At 36.5% G+C, this 20,567-nt stretch overlaps 1 protein-coding gene across 7 annotated transcripts in view; it reads right to left on the minus strand.

The window, feature by feature from the left end:
* Positions 1-20,567, minus strand: part of CBLB (Cbl proto-oncogene B) — a 215,759-nt gene that overhangs the window by 116,041 nt on the left and 79,151 nt on the right. For 5 of the 7 annotated variants that reach the window (XM_032852101.1, XM_032852100.1, XM_032852099.1 and 2 more), the window contains exon 4: positions 10,107-10,253. In XM_032852101.1, the coding sequence (XP_032707992.1) occupies positions 10,107-10,253 (147 nt within the window). Of the gene's footprint in view, positions 1-10,106; positions 10,254-15,211; positions 15,231-20,567 lie in introns of those variants that run through there. The other 2 variants (XM_032852102.1, XM_032852104.1) reach the window with 2 other exon arrangements.

Consider the following 20,567-nt stretch of genomic DNA (forward strand, 5'->3'; position numbering starts at 1 on the left):
GCTGGCACCCAGGTCTAGAGAAATGTTGCCCTGTCAGAATTCCGATCTTGTGGTGCCATCACTTCCAATTATTCAATGAAATTCAATATATTATTTTTATGGAAAATGAATTTTTAAAAGTTACTATTAATTTTTTAGTCAAATATTTCATAAAGCCAAGAAATACTCCATAGGCTATCAACCTGCAAACTCTCATAAATATACCATCAATTCTAAAATCTCTACCCTATTCTATATTCTTTCCATAGTCTTAAGGTTGTATATCCAACTTACTAATGCTTATCACCACATAGATTTATCTAGGTACACAAAATCAAATATAGTCTAAACTGAACTTATCTGGATGCCAAATCCCCTCTTCTTCCTATTTTTCCTCTCTCACTGAAAGGGCCCCAGTTGTTCAAATAAGAAATTGAGAAATCACATTTGACTCCTTTCTTCTGCCTCATATAGCTTAATAATCAGGTATGCTTCAATTTATCTTTATATCATTCTCAAATCCATGTACTTCTTTTACACACACACATATATATATATATATATATATATATATGTATAAGTTATTTGGTGTATTGATTCCATTTCATGTATTATTTTATATATGGATTATTTTATGTATATTATTATAAGTGCTACCTAGTTTTCTACAATGGCATGCTACCTATGAGTCTTCTATTTCTCTTCTAATTTTTCAGTTTCTAAAATATGTAGGGGTGGGGGAGGCAATTAGACCCCAGAGGGTACACAAGATGATCCTTTTTGGGAAGAGAAGAAAATATTGAAATTCTACTTGCATATTTATGTAGTTTTTATTTTAATTTTTTGAAAACTATTTATTTGAGAAAGAGAGGGAGATAGAGGGAATGAGTATGAGTCAGGTGGAGAGAATCTGAAGCAGACCCTGAGCTGAGCATGGAGCCCGAAGCAGGGCTCAATCTCACGACAGGAAGCTTATGACCTGAGCCAAAACCACGAGTCAGATGCTTAACTGACTGAGCCACCCCAGTGCTCCTTTACATAGTTTTTAAAATTTGTATTTTATCAGGGCTCCTGGGTGGCTCAGTGGGTTAAAAGCCTCTGCCTTTGGCTCAGGTCATGATCTCTGGGTCCTGGCATCGAGCCCCACATCGGGCTCTCTGCTCAGTGGGGACCATGCTTTCCTCTCTCTCTCTCTCTCTCTCTGCCTGCCTCTACCTGCTTGTAATCTCTGTCTGTCAAATAAATAAATAAACTCTTTAAAAAAAATTTTTGTATTTTATGTCCATTATTTGTCTTACATATGAGATTACATGCTATTAATACAAAAATATATGTATGTATGCAGATGATAATTTAATAGATGGATATTGGGGAGGGTATGTGCTATGTTGAGGAAAAAAAAAGTATTTAATAAGTTAGTAATAATGAATATAATCAAATGGGTTGGGAAGCCACTGCTCACATTAATTATCCATACTTCAGCAAGAAGTCACCCACTTAAAATGCAAGAGGGACCAGTTCCAGGCCTAAAACCCATCAATGGGTTCTCATTGTTCTCAGGGCTGGAAAGAACAGAGTTTTAAAAATGCAACTTTGTATAGGGAAAAAGAAAGTACAAAGGGGTGGAATAGGACAGAGCTTTCAAAGCACAGTTAGAGTAACAGTTGCAAGTACTTGGGTCCTTGAAAGAGGGTAACTCCTACAGTGGGTCATAAACCACTACCCCTTATTTGGATTCCATGTTCACCAAGAATTTTGAAAGAGCTCCACCGATAATTTATTGATGGTGACATATACATCATCATCTGCCTGATAGTGGCATCAATCATTGTAAATTAAAAAAAAAAAATCTGGGTTATAGAGGAATTTATGAGCTCAGTTAAATTGTGTCCACTCTATAAACATACTCTTGGTTCCATGAAATCATGGTTTCAAGGATGAGAATCAGAACCTAAATCACTGGGGCACCTGGGTGGCTCAGTGGGTTAAGCCTCTGCCTTTGGCTCAGGTCATGATCTCGGGGTCCTGGGATTGAGTCCCGCATCCGGCTCTCTGCTCAGCGGGGAGCCTGCTTCCCTCTCTCTCTCTGCCTGTCAAATAAATAAATAAAATCTTTAAAAAAAAAAAAAGAACCTAAAGCATGGTGATTTCACTAGGTAAAAGTCACTTACTGAAGCACTCAGAGTGAAGAGAAGTAGAAAGAAAAAAATAACAAAAAGGAGGAAAAAATGAAGGCATTTATGTAACCTTGAAGTTATCTCTATCTTTCTTTTGATCTCCAGCAGACACTGTAATAGTTCAGTCTCAATCACAGCATTTTCCATGGAACAGACTCCTTCTTAACATATGTGCAACCCATACAACATACCAGCTCCTCCATGAAGCCAGAGTGGTCCTCTGACCACGCTAGTAAATAATTTCATATTTGTAACATTATTTAGGAATCTTTCTAAGGCACAGAGCTGGTTTAAATATTTATTAACTTTGTATATACTCTCTTCTCCAAATTGAATACATATTCCTTAAAGGTAGAAAATTAAAATTTGGCATCTTATTTGCTTTTTGTATCTAAGATCTTGTTATAAGGAGTTATACAAAATAGACCTCTAATTTCATTTTCCTTATTAATATAAATCCTTAGATTTTTTTTAAAAAAATAGGCAATAATAGAAGTTGACTAAATAAGAGAAATATTAAACAGCATTTCTTGAGTTCTAGGTCAGTTTTTTCCTGAGCTCCTGCTGTCCAGTTACCTTGTACAGGTCCTTAATTTCTATTGTGGATTAAATATGATTAAGTTGCCTTTTCTTTGACTAGAGGAAACACTGACCTAGTTAATATGCTAAAATAATATGTATCTCACCCATTGGAAATGTAAAGAAACTATTGTCCTTCATTTCTTATTAAAAGTGAAAGGAGAATACAGGAAACCAAAGAAGGTCCATACCACTTCCCCAGGAAATCAAAGGTAGAGGCAGTAAAATGAGCTTTAAATAGATAATTTTTTTCCACGGTAAGCAGGACAGTTTCTTATATTCTATCCTACACCTAATTTTAGAAAATTTATTATTTGTTTTTGGTTTTTGCTTTCAGATTTCTAGGGACTATAGAACATCCATCACATAAAATTGAATATTAACTAAATTATTTGCATAATAATTAAGATAATAGAGTTTAGAATAAGATGAAAAGTTTGAATTGGTTAATTATTCCACAACACAGAGTACTTACTAAATGCCAGACACTGATCTCTAGCTTTTAGTAGCAGCAGATTTTAACTCTTCTAACCTTTATGACAACACTACATAGGAGGTATTATTGTTTATTATTATCGACATCTTATAAAGAAACTGATGCATGGAGAAACCCAATAGCTTGTCCAAAGTCACAAAGTTAGTAAATGTTACAGCCAGACATGAACATAGACAACCTACCTGCATACCTACCTGTCAGCCTGTTGCCTCCCAATCAAACAAGCAAACTGTGTCCCTGTCATATCTCACATATGCACACACCCACATCCAGTCCTTTACTCCTCAACTCACTTGAATTAAATAAACAACAGCTCCTGAAATCTAAATATGAGACATTGTGCTAAGGTACTTCAGGAAAAACAAGGATGAATACATAAGCCTGATTTCATGGAGCTTATCGTCTAATGGGAAGTAAAATAGCTAGACAAATAATTTTAAAACAATAAAAATAATAAATACAAAGGATAAACAAGAGCTTAGAGGGGTTTAAGAAGAGATCTAGGGACAACAACAATAGGGACAGAATCATAAGCAAGATTCTCTGTGAGGGATTAATCAGAACATATATGTCAGAGCAAATAAAAACCATAAGCGGGAGGAGCATTATGAGCACTCAGACACCTGTAACTGCTGGTATGTCAGGAAACATCCAAATAATCCAGCTTGACTGAAGACCAGGACATAAGTAAAAGAAAGGAATGAATTAGAAATGAATGAATGAATTAGAAAAATACATGAATTCATCCAACAATTACTGTCTGTTATGTATACAGTACCTAAAGGATTCACTCAATACCTTTAAAGGATAATGTTTAAAGATTATATTAAAAATGAAGTTAGCTTATAAGAAAACACTGGACACAGAATTTAACATATAATAACTGCCAATGTATCTGGATGAAATTTTTTGGATAAAATGTCAACAAAGAGCTTCACAGTCAAGCAGGAAAGACCCACAAAGCAAACATACCTTCAATAATACAAACATGTCTAAAACACAACAGGGACACGAGGCATGGAATAGTTAAAGTTGACCTTACAGAAGGGTGTATATTAGTGAGAGCAGTACATAAAAGGGGGCTTCTGAACTGGACTTGAGCAATTCTGGGATGGTAAAAAAGAAAGAAGAGGCTAGGGTGCTTCCAGGGAATTGAACCATAGGAACCAAAGATTAAAAAAAAAAAAAAATCAATTTGTAAATAATAAAGTCATTGAAAATTTGAGCAGAGAATAAATATCCTCCATCCATCCATCCAATTATTCATGCAATCTGTTAACATTTATTAGTGCATACACATTCTAGGAAATGTGTCAGGTTCTAAGAAACAAAAATCAGGAAGGCAGGTTCTTGCTTTCAAAACACCTTCCTCATCTTTCAGGAAATGTGATCATGTCAGCAGTTCATTGCAGTCTAATAGGACAGATAAGAGCAAAGGCACTTAGAAGCGAAGAGTTTGGATATTCACTTTAGATTAGGGTAGCTTCCAAAGTGGCATGGGTAAGTAGCTTTCCAAACAGTGGATGCAATCTAGGAAAACAAAAACACAAAAAATAGGGCGGGACATGCACATCAGGAAATACATGTAACAGTGCTGTGTAGTTAGGCTCTTTCTTTGTGCATGAGCAGACTACAAAGAGATGAAGCCAAAAAACAAACAAACAAACAGTTCCTAAAGTTTGTCATATTAATAGGATTTTACATTTTAATCTAGAATCAATAATAACTCATACAAACATTTCAGACCAAAAAAACTAACAAAAAATAGAATGATTAGTTCTGGGGGAGGTTTGTGTTTTTTTGTTTTGTTTTGTTTTGTGAGAGCTCTGTGGTCTAAGAAAAACAACAGGACAGGTTCTTACTGAAGATACAAAGACGGGTCGGAATGCTGTTGCTGTAATACACAGAAGGATTTGAACCTGAAACTGAAGGACAGAACTTGAAGTAAGGATGGAAAGAAGGTGACACATAAAAAGATGCAGGTTTAGAATTCACGGTTCTTGCTGAATTATAATTTGGCTGGAAATGTATGTCTAAAGCTCTTCAGTGTAAAGAAGTGCTTAGCACCAGTGGCCCAAAACCTGCTATCTGACTTGCTTAGAAAAATGACTGTCAGCCACAGTCTAATCCCATCAATGGATTTTTGTTGTTTTTAACAGTTAGTAATCTACTTTTTGAGACTGGTGCCTAGAGTTTCTGGACTCTAAACTACTATTCCAGAGTGCAAAGATTCAGTTTGGTATTGATCTTATTTTGCAGAATTTATTTAGACACATTTATTCAATGATGTCACTTCTCTTTCTCTACATATTTCTACTACCTCCCGGTCAACAGACTAAGAAAGCAGAATCAGGACTCAAGCATTGAAACATTTAATGAATCTGCATAAAAACCTAACAAATGCAGACCTTCCCAACCAGTTTACCATGGGACATCATTCTTATTGATCGACTTGGGACTCCAGTCAGGCACAGCCTTTTGGCAGCTAGACAGAGCAGAGAGGTGGGCCCGGCCATGACTTTGAAAAGGTTGAGAAGCACAGAAATGAACTATTAGGCATGGCACCTAAAGATTTTTGTCTGCTGGGATATGAAATCATACACAGAAATCTGTTACATTTCTATACACATATAATGAAGTAGCAGAAAGAGAAATCAAGAAAATGATCCCATTTATAATTGCACTAAAAAGAATAAAACACCTACGTATACACTTAACCAAAGAAGTGAAAGACCTGAACTCTGAAAACTATAAAACATTGATGAAAGAAATTGAAGATGACACCAAGAAATGGAAAGACATCCCATGCTCATGGATTAGGAGAACAAATATTGTTAAAATGTCCATACTACGCAAAGCAATCTACAGCTTTAACATAATCTCCACCAAAATACCAACAACATTTTTCACACAACTAGTACAAATAATCCTGAAATTTCTATAGAAACATAAAAGAACCTGAAATAGCTAAGTATTCTTGGAAAAAAAAAAATAAAACTGGAGGTATCAGAATCCTGGATTTCAAGATATACTACAAAACTGCAGTAATCAAAACAGTATGGTACTGGCATAAAAATAAGACACACGATCAATGGAACAGAACAGAGAGCCCAGAAATAAACCCATGACTATATGGTCAATTAATCTTCAACAAAGGAGGGATGACTATGCAATGGGAAAAAGACAGACTTTTTGACAAAAGGTGCTTGGGAAACTAGACAGCTATATGCAAAAGAATGAAACTGGACCACTTGCTTCCACCATAATAAACAAAACAAAAACAACTCCAAATGGATTGAAGATCTACATGTGAGACCTGAAACCATAAAAATCCTAGAAGAGAACACAAGCAGTAATTTCTCTGACACTGACTATAACCACCTTTTTTCTAGATAGATCTCCTGAGGCAAGGGAAATAAGAGCAAAAACAAACCATTGGGACTACATCAAAAGTAAATTAAAAGCTTTGGGGGCACCTGGCTGGCTCAGTCCATAGAGCAGGATACTCTTGATCTGGGGGGGCATGAGGTCAAGCCCCATGTTGGGCACAGAGCTTACAAAAATAAACAAAACAAAAACAAAACAAAAAACCTTCTACACTGCAAAGGAAACAAAAAGACAATCAACTGAGTGGGAGAAGATATTTGCAAATGACATATTCAATAAGGGGTTCGTATCCGAAATACATAAAGGACTCATACAACTCAACACCAAAAAACCTCCCAAATAATCCAATTAAAAAATGGGTGGAAGACATGACTGGACATTTCTCCAAAGAAGACATGCAGATGGCCAATAGACACATGAAGAAATGCTCAACATCACTAACCATCAGGGAAATGAAATCAAAACCACAATGAGATGTCACCTCACACCTGTCAGAAAGGCTAAAATCAAAAACACAAGAAACAACAACTATTGGTGATGATGTAGGGAAAAAGGAACCTCGTGCCCTGTTGGTGGGAATGCAAAACGGTGCAGCCACCGTGGAACACTGTATGGAGGTTCCTCAGAAAATTTAAATTAGAAATACCATATGATTCAGTAATTCCCCTACTGGGTACTTACTGAAAGAATGTAAAAAGATATATGAACCCATATGTTACTGCAGCATTATGTACAATATCCAAGATATGGAAGCAGCCCAAGTGCCCATCGATAGGTGACTAGATTAAGACGTGTATACATGTAGAGTGAAATATTACTCAGCCATAAAATAGAATAACACCTTGCTATTTGCAACAACATAGATAGATCTAGAGGTTTAATGCTAAAAATAAGTCAGAGAAAGACAAACACCAAATGATTCTACTCATATGTGGAATTTAAGAAACAAAACAAATGGACAAACAAAAAAAACCTCTTAAAATAGGGAACAAACTAGTGGTTATCAAAGAGAAAGGAGGTGGGAGGACTAAGTGAACTACGTGATGGGGATTAAGACATACTTATCCTAAGGGACACTGCACTGAGTTATGTGTAGAACTGTTGAATCACTATATTATACACCCGAAACTAATATAACATTCTATATTAATTATACTGCAATTAAAATAAAAAAAAAAACATTTTTTCTTGCTTCCTGTATTTATGAGGCCTGAATACAAAAACTGCTTTTAGGAGTTTTACAAAATCTTTTGAAAAATAGTTTTTTTCCCCAATTTTAATTCAATCTTAATATCTTGTTCTGACAGTTACTTTGAAAAAAAAAATTGCAGTAATACCTTAAGCTAAAAATCATAACCCGATTGGCTCTTTTTAGAACTAACTGCTCAATGATTACATTTGTGGAAACAATACTGTTCTCAAGTTTAAAGGCACTGGTTAGATCAAATGAAAGCATTCTCACATGGCTTCAATGTGTAGCTAGATAAATGACAGAAATGCTTCCATATGAGAAGTTATGCAAAAATATAAACTAGTATTAGAGCATAAGGAAGATAAAAGAATTCAACCTTTTGAAAGGCTACATCATTCATGCATTTGCTTATTCATTCAATAAAATATTGTGAAATAAGGCGAAAACCCACAGAGAATATAAAGATGGTTTCTCCAATGATCTAATAAAAGAATCATTAATTTTGATGACTATGGAAATATGTCTGAGTTCCAGAAGGAGCTTTAAATTTGGCTCTCATCCCAAAAGTAAAATGTTAAAGAAAAATGAAACAGCTTTCTCAAGTAAGTGAAGACAGGAGAAAAAGGCATAAAAAGGTTTGGGAGGTAAGGAGACTATTTAATCAGTATTTTAAGACTGCCCCATTTGATTTAATAGTGATTTCACTCATGTAGCAGTTGGAGAGAAATGTCAGCCCCTTGATATCTATGGTTATAAATAAAGCAAAACGAAGAAGTCTGAAATGCATAATTCTCTGTGGCTTGAGGTACCAGCAACACAAACTTCTCTTAAAAAAAAAAAAAAAGTGTGTGGGCAATCTTTCCATTTTTTACTGACCTTTTGACAAGCGAACAATTTCATGATTCACCAGAATTTTCAGTTTTCAAAAAGAAATACCACAAACATTTTGGCCTATAAATGTTCTTAAAATTTTAAGATAAAGTAGATGTTGAAGGTTACCAACTGTGTGTGTTAGGCTCAAAGTGTTAATATATGAGCTGTGACTTGAAGAAACTCTCTCATTTTGGACTCCCGGAATTGGGCAATGCCTTTCTGCTTTCTATGGTCCACAAGTATTTAATTAGCATACTTTTGGCTGTTATTCTAATTTAGAGGAGGATGAATCTTTCCTTTTAATTTTGCATTTGTGAATGGATATAGGAGTATTATAAATGGCTAGATTTCTGGAACACAAAACATTCATGTTAGTGGCAATAACAGTATTTCACCCTTTAGTGCCGAAAAATCATTCAGAATACATTTTATTTAAGAAACATGGAAAGGGCTTTAACATCTCTGAAGCCAAAAGTTAGAAAGCTTAACCACTTAGTACTGAGATAAGCATAGCACTTCATTAAGAGGAAAAAAAAAAAAGAAAGAAAAGAAAAGAAAAAAGGAAACACATTGTTCGAGTGAATTCACCAGCATCAAAGGACTAAGACCATCAAAAGTATATACCAACATTTTATAGGTCTCATTTCACCAGTTAACATGTAGACTTTTAACGAAGGCATGAAAACAATCTACGTGTAAGCAATCACTCTTCCCCCTTCACACTCAGCCAGGGTTCCGCCGGCATTCAAGGACTTTGAGTGTGCTCGCCAAAGTTCATGTCTGGGGAGGAAGTACCTAAAGGAAATCATCTCTATCTGCTACTTTGTGATAACATGATCCTCATTTCTCTATCTCGTTTACACACTTATTCTCTGTGCAGTGACACAAAGAAAGCCTGAACTGGGGCGCCAAGGCTTTCTCTCCCACCTGAATATCAGGTTTCAACCAAGCTCACACACCACCTCCTGGGAGAAGCAGTCCTTGATTCATTCAGTCATGAAGCAACTGCTGCTCTCTCTGTATTGTCCGAACAATTTCTTTGTGCCATTTTGAAAGTATCTGTCCTTCTCTGCCTTCTATTGTGCATGTGTCGTAAGTGTGTACTAAGTCATAAAAAGCTGTGAGCTTTTGAGAGATTCCGTCTTATATACCTTTTACTTCTTAGAGCAAGCTATTTCACTCAGTGAATGCTCTTCAAGTAAATATAGTATAACTGATATTTGCTTTGCAAGGATATAAAACTATTCAGTTATTAAAGCATACTTTTGGTGGCTGAAAAGGAAAATTAGCAATCAAAACACTCATAAACAATGTGCCAGTACAGTCTCAAAATATTCGAGTGAAATCCATAACCATGTGGAACCGGAGGCAGGACGAGGTCGTTCTTCAAAATCGGACACAGACTATAATGATCTCTACTTACTTGTCTCCAAAAAACTTTCTCCAGAATTCAGCAGCATCTGCTTTCGTGATACGAAAGTTATCTCCCTGGAACTGCCCATTGGGAAAGATGGCTTTGATTTCTGCCAGCATGTGACTGAAGATAAGGGACAGTTTCGTGAGATTTCGTCTGTGAACACAAGGCGGTAAATGAAAAAAATAAATAAACATATGTGCAAGTTTTAATGGGAATATATATTATGAAAGATAAAATTATGTACAGTATTAACATAGGTCTTGGGGGCGGATCACGAACCTCAACTTAAGAATGCATCTAAAAACAGTGTTCATACAAACTATCCACTTAAATTCCCAAGAGGCTTTCACTTTATGATTCACCCATGTGTTCGTTTAACATAAACATGAACAAGATAAATTACACGATTTCAATGGGCTCACAGTTGAATGGGAGAGTTGCACTCCTGTACACACAGAAGATAGAGTGACTACTTCTACATGGGGGAGTGAGGAAAGATTTGTCATTAGAGGAGAATCTACGAAGATTAAGCAGTTTGACAGATAAAAGACCTGGAGTGGAGGAAGGGAAGGAAGGAAAGGGAACCAGAAGGTATTGATGGGGCAGTAGCAACAGCTTCCATACAAAAGTATAGAGGGACGGGATAGAAGGCTTTGTGTCATAGCCGGGTTTAGCATGGCTAGAGAAGAGGAAGCTATTGAAGGAAATGGCAAGACACAGGATGAGAAATTTTGGTGGGGACAGCACATAAAGAGGCCCCTGAAACAATGAACAAAACTCGTTGTCAAACAGGCTTTCTACTCCCACCAAGAAATGAGAGTTTCTGGTGATGGGTTCCAGGTATGTGCATAATTCCAGAAGCTCCCTGAGTGATTCTAATGTACTCCCCTTGCTAAGGGCTACTGCTGGAGGCAACAGGGAACCAAAATGGATTAAAAAGATGGAGCAGAGGATTAAATCTGCTTCAGAAAGAAAAAGTTACGGTGGTATTAAAAAAATGGTTTGGAATGGAGGGAAAGGCAGGTGTGATTTCCGGAGATTCTGACAGGATTCAAAATATGATTCACACTTCAAAATACTACTATCACGGGCATTCCTTCCCACCACTTCCTAAGAAGTTTACAACATTATGTTCATCAGTCCAAAACTGCTAGTGCAAAACAGTAAAGAAGCAACTGAAACACAGAACACTGAAGAACTGGTCAGTTTTGAACTGACCTTGCTTCTTTATATCTCTGTTTCTTCAGAATCACCAGACCTCAATAGGTACACATATAATACTCTATTTTGAAACTTCAGCTGCTTTTGTGGGTGTGTTGACGGGTCAGGATGTGAGGATGGGATGAGTCAATTGCTTTAGGACTAAAAGTAAATATAGACGATAATTAGAGAAAGTCATCAAGTCTGCACTGCATTGAAGATCTTACAATGTTTCAGTAGGCCCAGGACACTGAGAGATGTGGTTCTTTACCTCATAGTCACATATCTGTGCTTAATAACTCTCAGATAATAAGTGAAAACATGTTAGGTACCTAAGAGATCATATAATTTGCACCTGTCAATAAAGTCAATGAGTACCACTCTTTCTAAAACATTTCAGAAAGAAGCCAACAGCTTCCCATGTAAGATGAATACAGAATACATGAAGGTACTCATGATAAAAAGTGGGCAAAGTAGGAATGAAAGGAAAGCAAGAGAATAATCTATACCTCAATGAGTTCATCTGTATTGGAAAACCAAAAATGTCCCAATTTCCACAATGTTTATAAATCTATGAGAAGATTTATGAGAAAGAAGAGTCAGAATTTTAGGCCATATTTTAATGCTTGACTGGCAACAATAAACAATCTGCAAAATCGTTATGGTTGCACACATTGTTCCATTATTTTCTTAGATTCAGCCACACTTCCACACAATTCAGCCTAATCCAAATGTGAGTGTTCTTTAGTTGAGTCCTTGATCTTTTCATTGATGTCAACACATCCTCATTTAGATGATGGTAGATACAAGAAATTCAGTTGTAGGAAATGAAAACTGAACTACTGAACCAGATCAAAGGGAGGAACTGTGGCCAGTTCTGACTTTTGAGCAACTGACTTTTGAAATTGGAGTTTAAGGAAGGGCATAAAGTCCTTTTAGAAAATCTGCAACAAATTTATTTATATCATTAGGCAAAAGGGTTAATTTTCCACCAAACTTCCAATTGATACACACAGGAGAAAAAAGAAAAATCAAGATGTCTATAATTAGGGTAAACCAACTGTTCCTTATGTCTGAACTGGTTGCTCTCCAACCCTTTATGTCTTTGTTCTTTAATCATAATCCTATCCAAATGTTTTTCATTTTTATTTGTTAGATCTAAAGTCTGAAGCACAATGTCAATGATTACCCATCTCAGCTATGTGATCCACTGGCTATAAGACACCCTACTTTAAAGCAGAAATAGTAACATGATAGAGTCTAGAAGCTCTAGTAATCACTAGTACCTGTAGAACTAATCATCTACTTAATTATAAAATGTTGGGAAACAGGGGTGCTGGGTGGCTCACTTAGTTAAGTGTCGGACTGCGGCTTGGGTTGTGATTTCAGGGTCCGGGGATCAAGCCCCACATTGGGCTCCCTATTCAGGGAGCCCATTCAGTGTGGGTGGGCCTACTTCCCTTCTCCCTTCCTCCTTCCAACTCATGGGCCCTTGAGCTCTTTCTCTCATAAATAAAACCTTTATAAATAAATAAATAAATAAAATGTGTGAAAGAATTCAATTTTCCCACTCCTACAAATGGATTGCCACACTTTTTACTTTTTGTACAAACTACGGCAGTGGAAAAAGATACATTTTTTTGCCCTTAGTCTGTCTGTCTGTCTTTCTTTCTTTCTTTCTTTATTTATTTATTTATAAAAGATTTTATTTATTTATTTGACAGACAGAGATGACAAGCAGGCAGAGAGGCAGGCAGAGAGGGGGCGGGAAGCAGGCTCTCTGCTGAGCAGAGAACCCGATACGGGGCTCGATCCCAGGACCCTGGGATCATGACGTGAGCCGAAAGCAGCAGCTTGAACCCACTGAGCCACCCAGGCACCCCTGCCCTTAGTCTTTAAAGAAACTAAAATTCAAGTTGTTAAAAATATGTGAATGCAATAGTTTTGCATTACCTTAATTTTCACACAGACCAAAATATATATTTATTTTATACCTAATTTTTAAATACACACATGTACCACATATATGTAAATGATCACCTTGGAAATCCATTATTTAAAAGGTCCATGTTTTTAGAGGCTGCAATCCGTAAGACATGAAAAGAAGAGATGCCTAATTGTACTATCCAATGTCATTTAAATTTATTATCACAGCATGTGGTTTTGTCTTTTATATAACTGTGGAGTTTTGCTGTTGTTTGCTATTATTTATATTATGTGCTTTAATTCCCCATCTTACTTTTTCTTTAAATAACTTCCAATTTTGAAAAAACAAAATCCAAGAATATATCTCTAACCATCTAGACACAGAAGAAAAGCAACAACTATACATCTTCTTTATAGATGAAATGTTTGTTCCTATTATGAAATTTTTCCATACTTGGCCAATTTTCCCTAAGCCCCCTGCTCGCTGCTCACCATTTCACCAAAATGATGACTGTTTAATAGAGGATAATTACTAATTAAGAATATACTTCTATCACTAAAACTCCCCTACCTCCAAACATCTAAAGAAATAAAAAACTTTGCCCACTCAATAATCTTGTAAACATAACTTTAACTTTACAAGGAATTTTGCAACACTCTCACATGTAAGAAATATTTTATTTTGACTATTTACTGCCACATATCTGCTATTAATCGCCACAAGCTAAGCCACTTTTACAATTTTGTTAAGTGTTTTATAAAAATTGTTAATTAAGAAATAGGCTCTAGAACAGAAGCATTTTGAAATACCAGGTGATCAAAAAGTAGCTTCCAGATGGCAATACTGTGTAAACCAGTAAAAGATGTAAATATTAGAGGAAACCTGAAGAAGAAGAAGGGAGGAGAAGGAAAGCTAGCTGTATTATTTAAAAAACCATGAAATGCATTAGCAGTGTCAAGAATATTGCCCAGAATGGGGCATCTGGGTGGCTCAGTGGGTCAAGAGTCTGCCCCTTGATTTTGGCTTAGATCATGATCTCAGGGGCAAGAGAGGGAGTCCCATGTAGAGCTCTGTGCTAGGCATGGAGCCTGCTTAAGATCGTCTTTAAGATCCTCTCTTTGCCTCAGCCTCCCCACCCAACCTGCTCTCACTTTCCCCACCTCTCTCTCTAAAAAAAAAAAAAAAAAAAAAAAGAATATTCCCTACCAAAGCAAGGTGCCTCTTTTTGTCTTGGATTCAGCTACCCAACACTGTATTTCTTTCAAATGGTATGAATCAATTCATCCAAAAGTCAAGTTACATTTAACTGAACAGAATGCGAGGTTGAATCAGAGTGAATTAGCATGATTCTGGAATGATGAAGTTTCTCTGCTTATGGTAAGTCTCAGTAGGTTTAGGTGGCTACAGCCAACATCAGAGACTGAGGCACACACTATTTGATGTGAGATGACACAATCCCACCCTTAATACACGCAGCACGTTGTATGGCAGAAAAAGACATGAATAGATTATCATGATACAATATCAAGGGGCAACACATCAACTGTAGCCATCTTGGGGTGATAAATTAAACTTGAAAAATGAATAAAAAGTACATCAGGATTTGATGTGTAGCCTCCACTAAATGTGGGAGACACATGAAGAATGTAATCTAATCAGATCACATGTAGTTCTTGCATTTTCTCCATTCAGGAAACAGCTGTGTCATAAATCAAGGAAGAAATAAAAAAGCTTTAAAGGCTGCATTAATGAAAAACTTCAAGGGACACTTTGGATCAGTGAGGTCCAAAGTTTGTGAGAATATACTACCTTTGGTAGAAGAAAGAGAAGACCATTTTTCATCCCCAAACTATTAATAATTCAATTCTCACATTTAAAAGGTAGAACATGCTCCTCCTAATCTTTACAAGGTGAGACAAATTCAACATAAAAAGAAAGGCAGGACATAAAGAATATAAACAGCGGCATTTAAAATGAGACTCACGTCCAGTTAAAGAGCAATTTCCATTCACTGTATTTCTGAGGCGGTGCCCTCCAAGATAGGTTTACAGAGTTACTTCACACTATCTTTGACCTTGGGAACATTTCGATTCCTAAGAAAGTGAGGAGACCAAGCTGATGTAAGACTTGCCTTTCATTTCTCCCTCATGGGAATTCAGACTATTATTGAGGTGGATCCTGAGAGTCTTAAATAAAACTGGATCTCACCCATTTGCTGCCCAAATGCTTTAAAGTTCCCAATATTGTTAAGGGGAGTGTGGGGCAGTTACCAATGAAAACTCAGAGTCTACTCCAAGTCATAAGAGAAATAAAGAGTGTGAGCCGAAACTCACTCACCTGAGCAGGGGAAAGGACAATTTTTCAAGCTGTCCCAGGTTACTTTTTAGAAATTGAACTGCTCACTTAAAAAGGAAGTTAGCAAACTATGTCAGTCCAAAAGCCGCACTAAATTGGGTAACTAAGGAGGACTTTTTCTTTTGTTAAAGGATACATCGTCTACCACTAACATGGCCAGGGAAGCCAAGCTTAAAACTGTGGCTGGGAAAAGTCCAACCCTGGGCATCCTCTGATCTCTCTGTGACATCTTAAATGCATCGCCTGTGAAGGTCTATTGAGAACAGCAAGAAGTTAGCTCTCAAAATAAGGATGCTGCTCTCACGGTCAATGTATTTCCTTTCTAAAACAGTTTTAAATGGGCAATTTACAAATGCCTTACTTAAACCTAACTCAAACATGAAAGATGCCTATTATAATCAAATACGGTATCCTTTGACAAGTTCCCAGGTGACATTCAAAACATATTCTGCTTACTTTGTCAACAATCCTATTCTGAAGTTTGATAGTACTAGGTTTATATCCTTACTCTTGAACAAGTTGCTTAACCAGTCTGTCTGCATCAGTTTCCTCACCCTTAAAATTTTAGATAAAAATGCCTGTCTCACTGAGTTGTTACATATAAATAAGGCATGTAGGTAAGAGCCTAACACATCAAATTTAAAAAACAGTATTATTATTAATTCTACTTACCACTTTTGTCTAAAAGTATAGGTATCATTTTTTCCATCAATTTTCCATCAATTTTTCCAATATTATTGTCCATTAAATTGATGGCCATCTTAATGAGGCAAAAATCATCATTCCCACTTTATTAAGATCATCAATTGTCAATGGTGGCCTTTTACAGTCCCATGGCAAACAATGGACAAGTATTCAATTCATCCATTCAGTCACTTATCCCATAAATCTTCAGTATCTATAGATACTAGGTTTGGTTTAGGCCCAGATAACACAAAGATGATGGCACAATCCTACTCTTCGTGAATTTAGGGGGCTGAGACTTCTCCAAAGGCACAGGACAATGCAGTGGGAATAACTTTATGAAAGAACCAGAACAAATGTGGTAATCAGGAAGAGAGGCAGAGGAATTTACGACTCCTGTGGTAATGCAGAACTGGCAGAATGTGGCCCCGCATCAATAAGGCACAGTAGGGTGAATGCTACTGAAGCTAGGAATTTGATAACTCCAAGGTTGAATGGCGGTCATTTGTATAGATCTTGAAATTTCCTAGGATTATGACAGTTTCCATGAAGAAAAGGACAATAAACCTTATCTCAAAAGAGCTTCCCAAATAATTTTTTAATATCAGTTAAAAAATATTGTGGCGATGCCAAAGTGGGGTTAACAACATCTCTGTGGTGATTTCAACAATTTTAACAACATCTCTTTGGTGATTCTTACAATTTTATATGGAAAATTTATTGTAAGAACCCACTACTGTATGATATGATTACCAGTACTTTCAACTGGTTTAAAAGCTTAACAATATCCACTTCAATAAAGAAAACCCTTTTGTCTTTAATACGGGACATCTTTTGATTAAACCTAATTCGTAACAAGTATCCTTTCGTAAAATAAATCTTAAAAACATAGACCAATTACTTGAGAGAGAAAAGAAAAAATCCATTCCTACATTCCTTTTTATTTAAGATAAAATGCAATGAAAGTTCTGTGAACTAGGTGGAAAGTCAACGTCGCTATGAGATTCATATAAAAGCAATCAGAACATAGAACTCTGTTTTCTTTGTTAGGGTTCCCCCCCCGCCCGAAGGAAAAAGAAACATTGAAGTTCAAGCTATACTTTTGACCTGGAGTAATGTGATTTAAAAAAAAAAAAAAAAAAAAAAAAAAAACCAGACTCATCAACAAACAAAAGTTGACCCTGAAACAACACTTTTTCTTTTATTAATAGATTTTCAGTTCTTTGCAATTCCCTGTAAACCACCATGAGAAAAAAAATTACAGTGAAGTAGCAAGCTGAATTATGTTAATTAGTATTTATTGCTTCTAATGGAGAATTCTCAATTATCTTTCAGTTATTACACTCTCTATTCCACATTTTTATTTTTCATCACAAGGATGGTTTTTGTTTTGTTTTTTTCACTCAGTCAAATATGGTTTAAATTTTTCCTAAAATATTTCCTTCAAGGATTTCAATTCTCCGTGGGAGAGGGCCACCTTTCTGACATTTCTCATACCACTTCTCCATCCTCTCCCTCTCCTCCAACTATCCGATAGTCTCCCAATTTTCCTGCTCCACACCTTGTGCTGACCTGTCTCTTCCTCCCCTATGATAACAAAGGTCCTATGCATTAGTCAGCCTGTTGAACTTTCACCTGCACCAATTTTATGTCAAAGTACTCCCATGGTCCCTTCCCTGTACTCCTTTCTCAGCTATGATCTATTGGACACTATGCCCACCACTTCCTACGACCTGCCACACCACAAAGGTTTCTCTGCAGAGCAGCAATGGTTATTTTATATGCACACTGAATTTCATTTCCATCGGATCAAAACTTTTTTTTTTTTAGAGAAGAGAAACTCGTATTATTCTTTTACGAGCTTCTTACATGTAACAGATATTCAGTAAATGTTCATTTCAAGGATCACAGAAATATTTAAAGAACTATAAATAAGAGTTTTTCCATGGGGCACCTGGGTGGCTCAGTAGGTTAAGGGGCTGACCTTTGGCTCAGGTCACGATCCCAGGGTTCTGGGATGGAGCCCCTCGTCGGGCTCCCTGTTCAGCAGAAAGCCTGCTGCTCCCTTCCCTTTGACTGCTTCTCTACCTGCTTGTGCTCTCTCTGTGTCAAATAAATAAAATGTTTAAAGAAAAAAAGAGAAAGATTTTCCAGAATGCAAAACAGGGCCAATAAACAGATAGAGAGGAGCAATATATAAAAAGAGCTCATAGAAATGCCACTTAGTAAAAGCATTAACTTTCCAAACCTTGATGAAAAGAAATTTTTACTAAAAGCTGCCTTAAGAATTAAAAATCTGGGGTTTATGTATAAATTGGGAGAAAAAAATCACTGTTCTAGGAGTTTTAAGATCTTTTTTCTCCCCATTTTTTCTAAATTTCCTCATGAATGGAAATATAATACCAGCAAGCTAAAGGAAATTAGTGCTATATCCCCCATGTGTGGTTTCCAGAACCTCAAGTAAACTGAATACATTTGGATTTTCTGAGGAAGCGTTACATAGTTTCCCACTACATTACCTGTTCCTGACAGTTACTTCCTCCTTTTGGTTCTGGAAATTTTCCTTACTGATATCTTTGTCCCATTTCAACCCTGCTTTCTTGGAGCAAGTGAAAGACAAAGGAGAATAAAGCTCATCTCTTCCGTGCTCACATTGTGCATTACCAGCAGAAAAAAGCTAAAGTCATGAGATTTTTTTTCCATCTTTCCACTGGGATTAAAATGATCATCATTCAAATGACTGCGGGAAATATAAACACCATTTTTCCAAGCAATTCTCATTTATTTTTGGTATCATCTGGTGTGGATACCGCATTCTAACACTCTGAACGTGTTGTGTATGTGCGTGCATATGCCACAAAATAAAAGAATGCAGTGAAAAAAAGGGTAATAAATAGTAGGCCCAGGACAGTCTTAGTTCTATTAAAAGCTGAATATCACATTATAGATAAATAGAAAAAATTATAGGATATACACAAAAAGACACAAATAGTAGTAATCTCTGGGTAGTTTATAACTGTTTTCTATTTTTTGTCTTTAAGTATTCCAATTTTCAACAAGAAACAAAAACGTCATTGAAGAGCCATTCTACTGATGTTCTCAAGCAAACCTACAATGTACATGTGGGACAGTGAACAGATTTCCACGCCCATGGCACTGTCCCCATCCTGTGGCCCCACGGACTTCCAGGCTGCTTTGGCTCTCAAGTGAAGAATGCATCTCCCGTGCAATCACCCCAAACCTTCTATTTGACCTCTTGAGTTTCAATTTTCTAGATGTATTAGCCTTTTGGCCACAGTGCATTCACCAATGGCACACTAGTATTTTTCCAAATCCCTCTCTAAATGAAGGCCTCAATTATAATTTCACTTATTTAGAACATTAGGCAGGGAACACAAAAGTCAGACAATCGAATAACGGCTAAGCAGAATAACGAGTCATCTCACTCTGTTAGGTTTCATTATACTTAAATCTAGTTGGTGAATTTATCTCCTAGCTTTATAATAGTCTCTTAAAAAGAAAACTCGATTCAAGTTGAATTACTTTTAGGAACATAGTTCGATAGCTATATAGGCAAATTAGTACATCATATATATATCTTTGTCATAAAACAGCATGAAAGTAATTCTAGTTACATAGGACCAAAGGATTCAATTACTCACACTTTTTCTTCAGCTTACCAAATATATAATATGCATATATGCTAATGACTCAAGAGAGAGGGGCTGCTTTAGAGGTCTGTGGCCTTGCAGAGAAATGCTGGGGTTTTTAAAGGTACTCCATGAGTACCTGGAGATATTTTTCTCTTTCAAAATGAAAAACAAAAAGGTAAAGCAATCAGAGGAAAACATGCCTGTCATAGTTGTTAACAGTAGGATTTCCCTGGACCACCATCAACCTCTTAAAATTTCTGAACATAGAAAGCAACAACAGGTATATTAAAAATTTTTTTTAAGGTCTAAGATTTTCTTAAACTAGATTTAACTTATTCTGTAGCTGAGCGGTGGTGATGGGCCCTTCTGAGACAAGTGGTTTCTATATGGCCAAAAACAAGCTCCATGAAGGACGAACTCTAATACAGTGGAGGAAAACATGGCACTGTAGAATAGGGTTCTAGACACAGTTCTGCCTGTCTCATTGATCCACAACAGCAGAAAGAGCTGAAAGCTTCTTATTCAAAGGGTTTTCCTCTATAAAATGAGGTGAATGCAGTATCTCATTACTGAGGTCCCATAACATTTTAGGAGTAGATCATCACTTTCAATCCGCCAGTAGGAGGGGAATAGAGAGCCCTAGCACTA

This window comes from Lontra canadensis, unplaced genomic scaffold, assembly GCF_010015895.1.
Source record: "Lontra canadensis isolate GAN:19392208 unplaced genomic scaffold, GSC_riverotter_1.0 scaffold6, whole genome shotgun sequence".
Lineage (NCBI taxonomy): Eukaryota > Metazoa > Chordata > Mammalia > Carnivora > Mustelidae > Lontra > Lontra canadensis.